This window comes from Chelonoidis abingdonii, chromosome 2, assembly GCF_003597395.2.
Source record: "Chelonoidis abingdonii isolate Lonesome George chromosome 2, CheloAbing_2.0, whole genome shotgun sequence".
NCBI classification, from domain to species: domain Eukaryota; kingdom Metazoa; phylum Chordata; order Testudines; family Testudinidae; genus Chelonoidis; species Chelonoidis abingdonii.
In genome coordinates this window covers 82,377,429-82,391,330 of record NC_133770.1, presented here as the reverse complement: position 1 = coordinate 82,391,330, position 13,902 = coordinate 82,377,429, and the positions used below count along the sequence as shown (strand labels likewise).

Here is a 13,902-nt window from a genome sequence, read left to right as displayed (position 1 = left end):
CATTAAGACTGACATTTTCCTAAGGCTATTAGGCACTCTACTATCATTGGATTTCAGTGTGATTTGGATACTTAACTCCACTAGGCTCTTCTGAAAATCCCATCTTGGATTTCAATCTATTTGAGCCAAAATCAGCAATGGTTTTTAAATCAATCAATCGAGGCTGAATTGACCCTTCTTTTACCATCATGGGTTTTAGATCTTTAGAAAAAGAGAAAGGTAAAGGAATTCAGAAAATAGACTTACCCACTCCTGGCACCTTTGCATTACCTACTAGAACCAGCTAACCAGAGCTAGGGGAAGTTCTGGCAACCCTCTCTTGTGCCCCCAATAGCCATAATTTGGCCCTTGGAATAGTGTCACATTGGTAACTAGTGCTGACTTTTTCATTGTGAGCAATTTAGGTCAAATTTCTGCAATCATTCAGTTCAAATGAATCACACATCCATCGTCTCTTAATAGTCCAGGAGCAGTTCCCAATCCAGCATATATTATATTGCAAATCCACACAATATTTTTAAACTCAATTTTTGATACCCTTTACCTTTGGTCTTTAGCTAGCTTTCATACTTTCATCCTACAACATAAAGTAAAGATGACAGGACTGTGTCTAACCAAGCGCCGTTTTACTGGAAGAAATTATAGAAAGAACACATACCCGGTTTCCTCGATAGCCTCTTGCTCCCTGAAATTAAAAATAAGTTGTGTTAAAATTTAAACTATACCAAAAAGCAGCTGAAGTGTTTTCTAGAGCTGGTGCAGGAGCAAGAAGCAGCTTGCTGAATCAATCACAGGCAGATGCCAATGAGGGATCAAGTTTCAGAATCTACACCATGAAAGCTCCTTGGTGCCCCAGGGAAGACTGACATTTATTTTCTTGTCCTAGCAATCAAGTTTGTTCGACTTTAACTCCTCACTAGGGCTCTGTAGCAGCTCCACGGGTGGGAGATTCATTGGAGAGCTGCTGAATCAGCAGACTCTTCAGCCACCATTGCAATGCTCTTGTCCTGGCAGCACCACTAACACTAGATACAAGCCCAGCACACCCAGAAGCGAGAGGGTCACTCTGGTATTCTGAAAACAGGGCATAGCCATCCACAAGTCCTTAAAGAATGCACAGAAAGGGAACTCTTCTAGGCAGGGCTGGCACTTCCATTTAGGCGACCTAGGCAGTTGCTTAGGGCACCAGGATTTGGGAGGGTGGCATTTTGCCACCCTTGGCAGCAAATCAGCAGCGGGGGGTCCTTCCGTGCTCTGGGTCGGCGGTGGCAATTCTGCGGCGGGTCCTTCACTCGCTCCGGGACCCGCCGCCGAAATGCCCCGAAGACCAGGAGCATGGAAGGGCCGCCCCCTCGGTGCAGAATTGCCGCCAACGACTGGGAGCACGGAAGGACTCCCGCCTAGGGCGCCAAAAACCCTGGCGCCGCTCCTGCTTCTAGGTACAAAATAGGTATATGGAAAGTAAAAATAAAAGGGAGTGGACAAAGAATGCTTCTAACACTTGCCTTAGGACCTCTAATGCCTGGGCATCCTCCTTCTCCTTGAGTTCCATTGAAGCCCATTTGACCTCTCTCCCCCTACAAAGCAAGGCAGAGCGTTAAAATTCATGCATTAAAAATTGGTCACTGGTTATTTAAAAAGCTACAATTAAAGCAAGCCAGGGTTCTTTAACTATAACCATCCACTGCACTAGGGCCCACTGAAGTCAATGAGAATCCTCATATTGACATCAAAGGGCTTTGAGTCAGTCTCTGTGAAGTTTGGGCTGTATCACTGTTCTAAGTCATGTTATGTTTTGTCCCCCACCACCACAGAGAAAAAACTTCCTGACTCTGAAATCTTGATTTTGGAAGACTGAATCTTTTTAAAACTTGTCCTGAACTGAATACCCCTTTCCTCTCATATGGACATCAGTCCTGGAAGGACTATTCTTCGGGTCTCTTAGGGATGACATGTAGACTGCAAAGACACAGGTATTTTGATTGCAGTATTGTTGTAGCCGTGTTGGGCCCAGGATATTAGAGAGACTAGGTGAGTGAGATAAAATCTTGTATTAGACCAACTTCTGTTGGTGAAAGAGACAAGCTTTTAAGCTTACGCAGAGCTCTTCTTCAGGTCTGGGAAATAAACTCAGAGTGTCACAGCTAAATACAAAGTGGAAGAATCTTTAGCAGCAATGTCGTCTCAGAGGTCACATCTGTAATCTTTGAAAAAACTGGCGACAACCTTAGGAGCATCCAGGAGCAGCCCCCAAAGACAGCAGCAAAATCTTTCATGAAGACTCTTTAGAATATTGTATTAATAAAAAATCAAATTCAGGGTAAGAGGGAGAGAGATCATTTTGGATCTGATTGTGAAAGACCTTTGCAAAGAAATAAAAGGGAGGAGGAGGGCACTAGGAGCCTTGTACCTCTTATGCAGTCCCTGAGCCCTCTTCTTTACCAATGCAATTACTCCAGATTTACACTAGTGCAAATTGGATCAGAATCTGGTTCCAGGTATAAAATAGTGATGTACTGGAACAACACTATACAAAAGTGCAAGGGCAATAATGCATGTATTCTGGCCCTTACGCATAGCCCCGTGTCCTATTGGACACGTTAGACTTAAATCATGAGCTGGGTATCATGGAATAATAAAGCAGGGAGCATGTAGTTAGGTGGTATTGACCCTTCAAATCCCCCCCCTCCTCAGTGCACTACCCACCTCAGTCCAATCCAGTATAATCAGCACAGTATACCTTGTGTTACTTATTTTATTACATTTGATTGTTTTGGCTTCTTCAAATTCTCAATGTGCTGCAGATTTTAATATTGAAGTGAGGAAAAGCTGGAGGGCTTAGCAGCTGATAGGGGAAAGTGGGGGTATGGGAGTTGCTTTTAGGTTATAGCACCCACGAGGCAATGAGGAATCGATGCATCTCCATTTCTCTTCTCCTTCTGGGCAGGGATGGAGGTGACCTGAAATTTGGGAAAGTTGATTTCTTCCATTCATCTGCTGCTTAAGGTGAGTCTGGCCTGTAGGGTTGGAGGGCACAGCAACAAAGTGCATTTTGTCCACAATCCCAGTTCAGAGGCGTTCTCTCCCACTGCCGACTCCACTCGAGCTGTCTTCTGGCCAGCCTCAGACAGCATGTCCAGCAGCAAGGTCAAGCTAGCCAAGCACACGCTGAGAGCAGAAATTATTCCCCCGGGGCTTGCATGCTTGTATATAGCTATCTCACAATGGGTTTTTGGTGTGTAGGCTTCCTGCCATCAATGAAGTCTTTTAGGAGAGATGTCCAAGTGACATGGCTGCAACACTGTAAAACTAGTTCTGTGTTTACACTGGTAACAAAATTAATTTTTGTTGGCCTTCTCTGGGTGATGTCTCAACTGAATTTATGATTTAAAAAAGGGGGGGAAGAACATTTCTAGTCTTTTGTGTGTGTTATGCTGAAGTCTACAGCAGTAATAAATAACTCATGGCAAAGCCATTGGTAAATGCACCAAAAATAATAATCTTATGCTGCTTTATACTTACAATTGGCTTTTCTCTTGATATGCTGGCTTATGCTGAGAGGGAAAGGATAGGCTTACGTGAGAGGCACATGATCGTAAATCGGGAGATCTGAGTTCTACTCCAAGTTCCTCAACTACCACCCTGTGATGTTGGCAAATCATTTGGTGCTACATTCACCAAAAACTATGTGCAACAGAAGTCGTAGGCAATCCCCTTTCTGTGTACAAGCAGTGGTGGTACATTTTCCAAGGTCTGTGGGCAGTTCCCAACATCCCCCTTAAAATGAAGGAAGGCAAAATGTTTACTTACAATTCCACCCTCCTCCCCAGGATGGCCAGGAGATCCCCTGACGCCTACACTTCCCTGGAAGAAACAAATGAATAAGATAAAACTGTCTCATATTTCCTTTTCCTCAACACAGTGCTCCTTTACATTTGATTACAGGAAGGTGGCTGCAGAACTCTGCATGTGCAGCTAGAAAACGTCTTTCAGACCAGAGTCGATTATAAAGGGGAGAAAAAAGCTGCATCTTAGACATTTCTACAGCCACTACTAGAAGTCATATAAACTTGAGAAATAATAATTAGAACAGTGTTCAGTATACAGTTTCAGGATAAGCCTTTGGTGTGCTCTCTGGCTGTCACCAGAGAGATCATTGGTAGGTTTGATTTTATTCAATATCTTCATTAATCATCTAGAATAGGAAATAAAAGACATGCTCACAAAGTTCACAGAGGGTACTATATTGTAAGGAGTTAAATACTATTGAGAACAGAGAAATAATATATTAAAAAGAGACCTAGAGATATTAAAGATATATGCAAAGACTAAATTTATATTTGATTTGGAATGATGAAAAACTCATCCTCTCTTGGGAAAAATAACCCAAAATGCAAACATTCAGTGTGAAGGAGAAGCCTGGAAAACCAAAATGCTGAAAAAGAACCATGAATGGCAGTGGACAGGCAATTAGTCATGAATTCTCAATATAATACAGCACCAAAGTTTGCTTGAATGATTGTCGGCTGCAGTTGCAAAGGCTTCATGTCACAGGACAAGGAATGTCTACATGGGCCTGTTGAAACTGCATCTTGCATATTGCTTTTACCGTCTAGGCACCATACTACTAGAAAGATATTGACAAAATAGAGGGGTTCATAGAAGAGCAGCAAAAATAAGCAAGGAGCTGACAGGATTGATTTATGAGGAAAAATAAGAACTCCATATATACCTCTTGCCTAAGTGAGGACTAAGAGGGGATTTGGTAACGGTGAACAGATGTCTGAAGAGGGTGTTTAAATTTTCTGTGACTATTAAAAATAACCCGAGAAACTGTCTTTCAGAAACCCTGGGTGCTTGCCATAAAAGAGTGGTTTTTACATCTGTCTGTCCTTTCCTTCCTACAAAGTATACACTGTCAAGATGATGACTTATTTATAGGAAATAGTTAATTAAGCCTCTTTGGATGGCAAATTATCCACGAACAGGCTAATTTTGTCTGCTACTGGAAATTGTTTGACCATTATACAGAAGCATATTCCAACATATGGGTTAGTTACAAATTATTTGCTTTAACTATTCATTATTTGTGATGTCAGACAATTCACTCTAATCACATGATAAAGTTTCACCTTCCTGAGTGGATGACAAATTTTTATAAACAGCAAAAGGGAAAACAAATCCAGATCAAACAGATTGACCAGTGCACAGATCTGCACAAAAGTCTTTGGTTTCTGAGAATATACTTGTAACTAAAAGAATGATACTATGAATGTTAGCCTAGAACGAAAGAAAAGCGTTGTGAATGTCAACGAGAATTCATGGCCCTTGTTTGAATCAATGTTTGCAAATACTTCCCTCCCTCCTCTCCAACCCATATTCATTCAGCAATAGTGTATTATAATCAATTTTTTGTCTCTCTTATAAATGAGACATATTTTTCACTCTGTGTTTTATTAAAGAAGCAGATAGAATGGAGTGGGCTATATCCTTTCATGCTCTGTGACCAGAAAAAGAAAGGAGGCCAGAGCTGAAATATCTGGAACTTAATCTCGGGGCCTCAGTTTACTTATATGTAAAATGGTTAGAACAACAATCCAGGGGTGTTACAAAGTAAAGCTTAATTTATTTGATTAATTAATAACAAGTCTCTCAGATAAATGGCACTATAGCAACTCAAAGTATTATTATTAATTATTATAGAAGAAAAATGGCTACAGTTTGTTTTATAAACCAGCATATGTGTGGGGTGGCTGGCATGCTCCATGTTATAGCACCATTCCAAGTGGGAAAACTTCAACCAATAGAGCCCCCCATAACCCGAACTGATGGATTTCAGGAAAATATCTGAGAAAGCAACATGAGTAACAAGATTTTTTTAAACAGGAAGTTTTGGAAGGACTGCATGATGCCAGGTGTGGCAACTCTTGCACATGGATGCAGAGGTGGAATGAGAAAGAAGAACGAGAAAGCACGAGATGGGTGATGTTGGTGGCTGGTGGGAAGGCGGCTAGTGTTCAAATTGCTAATACAGCAGTAGTAAGCTATCAAAGTCAATTAGCCATAATTACTAATAAAGCTCATGGTCAGGTGAGGAGGGGACAGGGTTATTTCCAATTACTGAATTGGCCCAAGGAGTGTGTCCGATTGCCATTAGTGTCAAAAGTCACCAAGGCCACCTGTTTTCCTGTGTGTTTTACTGGTCTATATTTTTATAAGAAAAACTTATACTAGGATAAAATTTACACTAGAGAAATGATCAAGCTTTTGTTTCCAGTTGTACTGGCAAGATTTGCGGGTGTTTTATATGTGTAGCACTGAACTACTTTAAAAAATGACTGACAAGACAAAACAACCAACCAGTAGACACTTTTGTACACTTACCTTTCTCCCAGGAGGTCCAATTACACCACGAAAACCGTGTTCACCAACACATTTAGCAAGAACATTGCAGCATTTTCTTTCGACAACCGTGTCCTGCAACATAGTTTGTGATATACTCGCTTATCTATCAGATTGTCAACCTGTGGTGGGTTTTGTCTTTGTTCATATCACAAAGCGACTTACGAGTTCTTTCTGTAAAATGTTTGGAAGGTCTGGCAATCCAATGCTCAGAGGTTGCTTGTATCCAAATCCTCTGCCAAACTCTATTTCCTGAAGTTCACTCAACTCCTGCATATTTTCCAGGCCAACCATTAAAATTGCATCAAGGCCTTAAAAAAGAAATATGTTGTTTATCTGATCTGCTTTAATAATTAGAATAATGACCATAAATGATTTGGGTTTTTAAGTGACCTATAGATAGAGCTGGTCAGGAATTTTTCAATTAATCTGTTTTGTCAAAAAAAAATGTTGATTAGTCAAAACCGAAACCATTTGCAGAACAGGGTTGAGTTCAACAAATTTACCGACTCAAAAAAATATTGAGGAAAGGTTTGAAAACGTCAGTTTCATGTTGATATTTTCAAAATGAAAAGTGCTGCTTTTCCTGTTCAGAATGACTTTTTGTTTCAAAATTTGAGGCCTTCAGAAGGAACTGTGACAATTGTAGGGCAACAGGAGGGGAGACACAGTTAACCCTGAGGTGGGGACAGATCAAAGGAATCTAGGCAGAAGGGGAGATTACGTGGGGTTGTAATGATGTGCTTAATCTGTTGGGGGCAGGAGATTTACACAAGCTGAGACTTGTACTGGATTTAGCCGATTGGGTGTGTTTACTGGGGCAGATGCAGGATGGTCAGGGCTATATCATTCCTATGAGGATAGCCACTATGACCATTAAAGCAGTACATGCCCTCCCACCACCCCTGGCTGGGTGGGAACACATTTTTGTGTGGGCCATGGATAACCTGGATTGTGGTAGGGGAAGCAGGGAGGTACATTAGAGGGAGGGGACCTTCCCCCACTGAAACAATACACTCGAGAGGCATTGGCAGAGGTGGGGGCAACTATTGGGGAATTGGAACAGAGGGGATTGATTAGAGCAGTTGCATCCCCTTGTAATGCTGCTGTGCGGCCAGTAAGAAAGCCAAATGGTACCTGGCACCTCACTGTGGATTACAGGGCACTAAATACTCTGGCCAATTCACCAGCCTCAGTAGTGGCAGCGTACCCTGAAATGCTAGCCTGTATTGGACCCCAATTCCAAATTTTCACTGTTTTGGACATAGCAAATGGGTTTTGGTCTCTGCCACTAGCTACCTTGTGTCAGTATAAAACTGCATTCACATGGGAGGGCAGACAATTCTGCTGGACAGTCCTACCCCAGGGATACTGGGGACTCCCCTGCAATTTTTCACAGATATATGAGACAGGCTCTGGAGGGGGTGGATTCAGCAAGGTGCATACAGTATGTAGACGACTTGTTGCTAACGTCAAAGACAGAGGATGAAGACGGGGAACTAACAGAGCAGGTCCTGCAAGCTTTGGCAAGAGCAGGTGTTCAAGGTCAATGGGAAAAAGGCTCAGATGGGACAGACAAGAGTGATCTACTTAGGAGAGAAAGTGTCCCAGATGGGAAGGGAAATCGATAAGGGATGAGAGCAACTGATCCAATCGCTGCCACTGCCTACTGATGTTAAAAGATTGCAAAGTTTTCTGGGTCTAACTGGATTTTGCAGGGATTTTGTGGCCAATTATGCAGAAATAGCCCAGCTTCTATTTAACCTAACCCGAGCCTGAACTTGGGAATGGTCAGAAGAGTGTACTGAGGCAGCAAGAGTACTAAAGGAAAACCTGGCCAGTGCTCCAGTGCTGGCCTCCGCAGATGGGGAGAAACTCTTATCTTTACCCTTTGGTATCTGACACTACCATTGGCTGTGCGTTAACACAGGAGTATGGAGCAAAGAACCGACCTGTGGCCTTTGCCTCTCGACTTTTGAGTGCTGTGGAACTGAAGTATGGATGGTGTGAAAAGGTGCTGTTGTGCACCTACTGGGGGATAGGGAAATTCAAATACCTCACAGGAATGCAGAAAATAATAGTCCGATCTCATCAAGACCCCCTGCAGCTGTTAAATATGCATACTATCTTACAGGGACAAGTGAGTGGCCAGCAGATTGCCAAATGGTTGTTGGCTCTACAGGCAGAAAACATTAAGATAGAAGTGTTAAAGGAACCCATAGTCTGGGTAGCTGGATTACATCTGGCTGGCACCCCACACCAATGGAAAGCCAGCCCAGGTAAAACCTAATATCAGGTGTTTTAGGTGGCTAACCCCAATCAGGTAAAGGAGGGGACACTCGTATGGTTTTTGGATGGAAGTTGTAGATATCAGGGGAGATGGAAAACTGCAGGCTTAGCTGTTGTGGGAATCAGAGGAAATGAGATAGTCAGCACCATTGGTTTCTCACTAGAAACAAGGTCAGCTCAGGAGGCAGAACTGGCAGCCTTGCTAACAGCTTTAAATGAAGTGGATCCCAAATTTAAGCCAGAATTTTGGACAGTGGTAGATTCAGATTATGTATTTCGTGAGGCCACATTAATGCTGAGATGGTGTGCAGATAATCATTTCAAGGCAACAGATGGCTCCACAATCAAGCATGCTAACTGGTGGAAGCGACTGGAGGAGCTCAATCACTGTTTTACATGGATCAGTGTGGTAAAGGTAAAGGCACACAAGAAAACAGGACCCCTAAGCAAAGGGAATAATCTGGCAAATGCAGAGGCCAAGCGGGCCGCAACAGAGGCACCCCCATGGTCCTGGGAGCCAGAAGAGAGTGTGCCTGTAGCAGTGATAACAAGAAGTGGAGGATACAGATCGGGGAGGGCGAATTCGGGAGTTGCAAGAATCTGACCCAGGACTGGCAGGCATCATAAAACTTGGGGACAGCCATGTGCCAAAGATGGAAGGGAATTGTGTGTGTCTTAACAGCTGAGGGACCAGTAATGCTGTGCCCCCAGGGAAGCCGGACGGCTTTCTTAAGCTGGGTGCATGGGAGCTTGGCAGGGGGACATCCCAGGTTTGAGGAGGCACTGGGAACTTTAAAAAGGTTGAGCTGGTGGTCAGGAATGGCAGGTGATTTAAAATCACATCTGGAACATTGTTTGGACTGTGCCAGGCACAACCCACCTCACAAGGTGCTAAGAGGAGAATTAATGAGACAAGCCCCAAGGAGACCTTGGGAAAGAATACAATGTGACTACACAGGACCCCTACCACCAGACCACAGGAAAAAATGGTTCATGTTGGTGGTAGTGGATGCTTTCAGCAAGTGGGTGGAAGCTTTCCCCACAAAGTATCAAACTTCCCAGGTAACTACTGGAATTCTTGTAAATGAGGTATTCACTCGCTGGGGGGTCCCAAAGGTGATTGACTCAGACCAAGGCGCTGCTTTCTGGTCAGATCTGTTAGGGGAGCTATCAGCCCTCACTGGAATCACACAATTGTTCCATATTGCTTATAATCCACAGGCTGAGGGACAGGTGGAACACGTGAACCGCACCATGAAAAGTGAGCTAAGAAAGGGAGTGAAAATGGGAAGAAAAAACTGGTCACAATTACTGCCCTTTGTCTTAATGAGAATACGGTCCTGAGAATCAAAGGGCACAGGATTTTCTCCATATGAGGCTCTCATGGGAAGGCCCATGGAACAGTGGGAAAATCTACTTACCCCAGTACCCAGGGAAGTCACTACACATGGCTTAACACCAAGGCCACCCAGAGGATTCAGGGAGCCTGGAGTCTTCGGCGGCGGGGGGCCCCTGCTGCCGAATTGCTGCCGAAGACCTGGCACTTCGGCGGCAGGTCTTAGGGTGAAAGGACCCCCCGCCACAGGTCTTCGGGCACTTTGGCGGCTGGTCCTGGAGCAGAAGGCTCCCCTGCCGCCGAATTGCCGCCGAAGACCCGGAGTGGAAGAAGCTCCAGGGGCCCAGGCCCCACGTGAGTTTTCCGGGGCCCTGAAAAATTCTCACGGGGGCCCCTGTGGGACCCGGGGCAAATTGCCCCACCTTCCCCCACCTCCGGGCGGCCCTGCTTAACACAAGAAAGGATTTTAACTGTAATCAACCATGTAAAACAGGTACAGCAGGCGGTGGCCTGGCAAGACTAGCAAGGAGCAGCAAGAGTCAAAGCATGGTATGACCTGCTTTGGGAGCATGATCTAACCATGGTGGGAGATCTAGTGATGTACAAGATTCCAGGTCAATACCATCCATTCCCAGCTCCTAAATGGAAGGGCCCCTATCTTGTCCTTGACCAACTAGGGCCCAGCCTGCTATTACTGGGCACAGAGAATGGAGGACGGGAGTGGGTTCACTGCACGCAAAAAAAAAAGGTACAAAAGGGATTGGGAAAGGAGTCGTGTAAATTTTGTTGTGTGTGTATTATAGGTTAATTCAAAAAGGAGAAAAGGATGAAAATTCCCTGGCCCTGAATGGAACAATTACTAGTGCTAATCACAATTGTCACATAAGGCAGTCTGAGGCTGTTAGGAAGGTGATCTGATCTATCATCTCCAGAGAAAGGGAAGAGCCTAGAAGATGTCAAAGGAAATTTAGTTTGATAGTTTTCTGTCTGGTAAGAACTCATTTATCAATAGACACAGCTGGGAAATCCTTATGTCTTGGTAGCTGTAGTTGTAAAATCCTCACTTCTGTATTGCTTTGTCATTATAGTTCCCACCTTGCTGTTTATTTGCATGGTCTGTCTGTTTCTGTGATAGTTTCTGTCTGCTGTATAATTCATTTTGCTGGGTGTAAACTAATTAAAGTGGTGGGATATAATTGGTTAGCTAATCATGTTACAATATATTAGGATTGGTTAGGTACATTTCAGTAGAATGATTGGTTAAGGTATAGCTGTGAATATTACTATATAAATTAGGGACAAACAGGAAGTAAATTGAGATTCAAAAATAAGGAAAAAGGAACTTGGATTTAAGCTTGCTGGACGTTCACCCCATTAAAGATCAAATTGTTTGCACCTTCAGATTTCAGGCATTGTTGCTCTCTGTTCATGCGAGAAGGACGAGGGAAGTGGGAGAGTGAAGGAATAAGCTCTCTAACAATTATTATCCTACAGTGAAAATGGAACTGGTGGCAGAAATCCTCATGATCATACTAGGAGAGGTAAAGTCTACAAATCATTCAGGGAATTGAGAGCCCTGGGTCACCCAGAGAAGGGAGGATGTTCACCAAAAATTCTGAGGCAGATCAGCATGAGTATGTGGAAGGTCTGCAGTGGGAGAGGAATGTACCACTCTTTGGGTCTGTCTACATTGCAAAATAAACCAAAAAACCCACAGCAGCAAACCTCAGAGCCCAGGTTGGCTTACTCAAGCTTGCAGAGCTAAAAATAGCAGTGTAAACATTTCCTTTCGGGCTGGAGCTCAGCCTCTGAAACCCAGCAAAAGATGTGGGTCTCAGAGCCTAAGCAGAACATCTACACTGCTATTTTTGGCCCCATTAGGTGAGCCTGAGTCAGTTGACCCAAGCTCTGAGACTCAATGCTTGTGAGGCTCTTTTTGCATTGGAGATTTATCTTGTAGTGCAATGCAATGCTGAACCGTCATAACAGGACATACCTTTAATGCGAAGGGAGTTTGCCATTGTTCTGAGCATTTCTACAGTATCATCCAGCCCATCTGTAAACACTAAGAGAACCTATGAACAAAACACTGAATTACCAAGGTGGTTGGCAGAAAATATGCAAAAACAATAACCATAATAATACCACCCACTGTTTTCCCTGGGTAGTCCTCAAAGTGCTGTGCAATCTTTGATGAGTTTATATTCCAGGTTAATTTAAAAATTACAATTTAGTATTGAAAACTGGTGACAATGTAGCTTAAAAAGGACAGAATCATGGTAATTAAGCCCCAAAATATCTCTGGTTTGACAGTGGCTCCATTTGGAAGGATTTATGTTGTAGACTGCAACTTTTATTAATGCAACCAATTCAGTTAAGTGCCCAGGTGTGCTGGGCAAGGGGCCAATTCTATTCTTGTTTACAATTTGAAGGACTTTCACTGAAGTCAGTGGAGTTCTCCAGATTGACCCTGGTGTAACTGAGAGTATTTAGAGCAAGCAGTGTTTTACCTTTGGGTGATAGCAGTCCAGGACTGGATTTGTCAGACTAACAACATAACAATGCTGGGCTGGGTTCCCTGGTCCATTCTGCCTACTTGATGCTTTATTCAGCCATAGGTGGGCAGCAGAGAAGTCCCCTAGCACACAGGAGCTCTCCACTGGTGTAAGACTGGCATATGCGGCTGAGTCAGCTCCTGTGCCAGCCACTCCACATCCCCAGGGTAAGAGGAGACGGGGGCATGTTGACACCAAGACAGGGGGTATGGTGAAGCAAAGCTTCACTACCCCATCCTCCGGTGGTATAAAATCTCCAGTGGTTATAAGTTAGATCAGGCCCCCCATCTGCCCTAGTGGAGCTCAGATGCAGTGGCAAATTGAGCCCCTGCTGTGCAAATAATCTGTCACAAAGCGTTGGAAAGCACCTTTCTGTTCCCACTCTAAGCATGGTGGGATCAGTTTTTGATTGGAATAAATCTGGGTCTTGCTCAGTTAATGACTTCAAGATTGGGTTCAGTATTCCATACTCAAACATAACAATAAACAACAGATGAACGGCAAACCACAAAGAACCAGAATCTTTGTGTCTCATCCAACTGATGAGCAAAAAATTTGTTGCTGTTCAGTGACCTATGAAAAAATGAATTCATGATCTCAGTCCTGTTCAAAGTAAATAGTCAGATGTTTACATCACACACACCAGTGACAGAACAAAGGGTAATAACGGGTGCCCTTTTGGCTGTCTCAGCAGCGTGGCCAAGAATTAAATGGATATGAGGTTTGAGCTACCTTCCAATTCCTAGAATGGTGATGGCAGTGGAGTTGTACAGATGTAGCTAAGAGCAGCTTTAGATCTGCAGAATCTTTGTTACCCGTGATGATGCATGAGGAGGGAAGAACTCAGCTCAACTCTCAGATTCCACATTGCATTAGTAGAGTTGGCAGTTAGAAAAATAACATTTTTATATGTAAACTGAACACATTTGTTCAGAAATCATTGAGATGCATTACAAGTGGGCCCTCATGATGCCATTTTATAGTCGTCATTCAGAGAAGACCTGCACTTTACAGATTTTAACAGAAAAAGGAAAAAAAAAAAAAAAACATTAGATATGCACCACTCTGTGCATCTATGCTGAGAAGAAAGAATTCTACAAATGCTGAATATGGAGTTTATATTCTTACCTGCCAGCATGGGGACTTGTGTCTGCTCCTCAGAATGGAAATGAGAATACACTTTTCAGAGAGCACTCTAAATTCAATTAAGACCATTCTAAACTAGCAATACCTTGTAAGAATTAAAATAAGCTCTCTTTGGAAGATACATTTTATATCTTAGAGGGGCTAACATGCCTTTCCTGAATAGGGATGTTTTTC

General features: G+C 43.4%; 1 protein-coding gene across 1 annotated transcript in view; it reads right to left on the bottom strand.

Moving 5' to 3' along the window:
• The window catches only part of LOC116821595 (collagen alpha-4(VI) chain-like), a 106,036-nt gene that overhangs the window by 69,086 nt on the left and 23,048 nt on the right, over positions 1 to 13,902 (bottom strand). Inside the window, exons 11-16 of the mRNA XM_032774933.2 lie at positions 12,024 to 12,102; positions 6,568 to 6,713; positions 6,385 to 6,477; positions 3,811 to 3,864; positions 1,506 to 1,577; positions 659 to 685 (exon numbers count right to left, since the gene is read on the bottom strand). Of these exons, the coding sequence (XP_032630824.1) occupies positions 659 to 685; positions 1,506 to 1,577; positions 3,811 to 3,864; positions 6,385 to 6,477; positions 6,568 to 6,713; positions 12,024 to 12,102 (471 nt within the window). The remainder of the gene's footprint in view (positions 1 to 658; positions 686 to 1,505; positions 1,578 to 3,810; positions 3,865 to 6,384; positions 6,478 to 6,567; positions 6,714 to 12,023; positions 12,103 to 13,902) is intronic.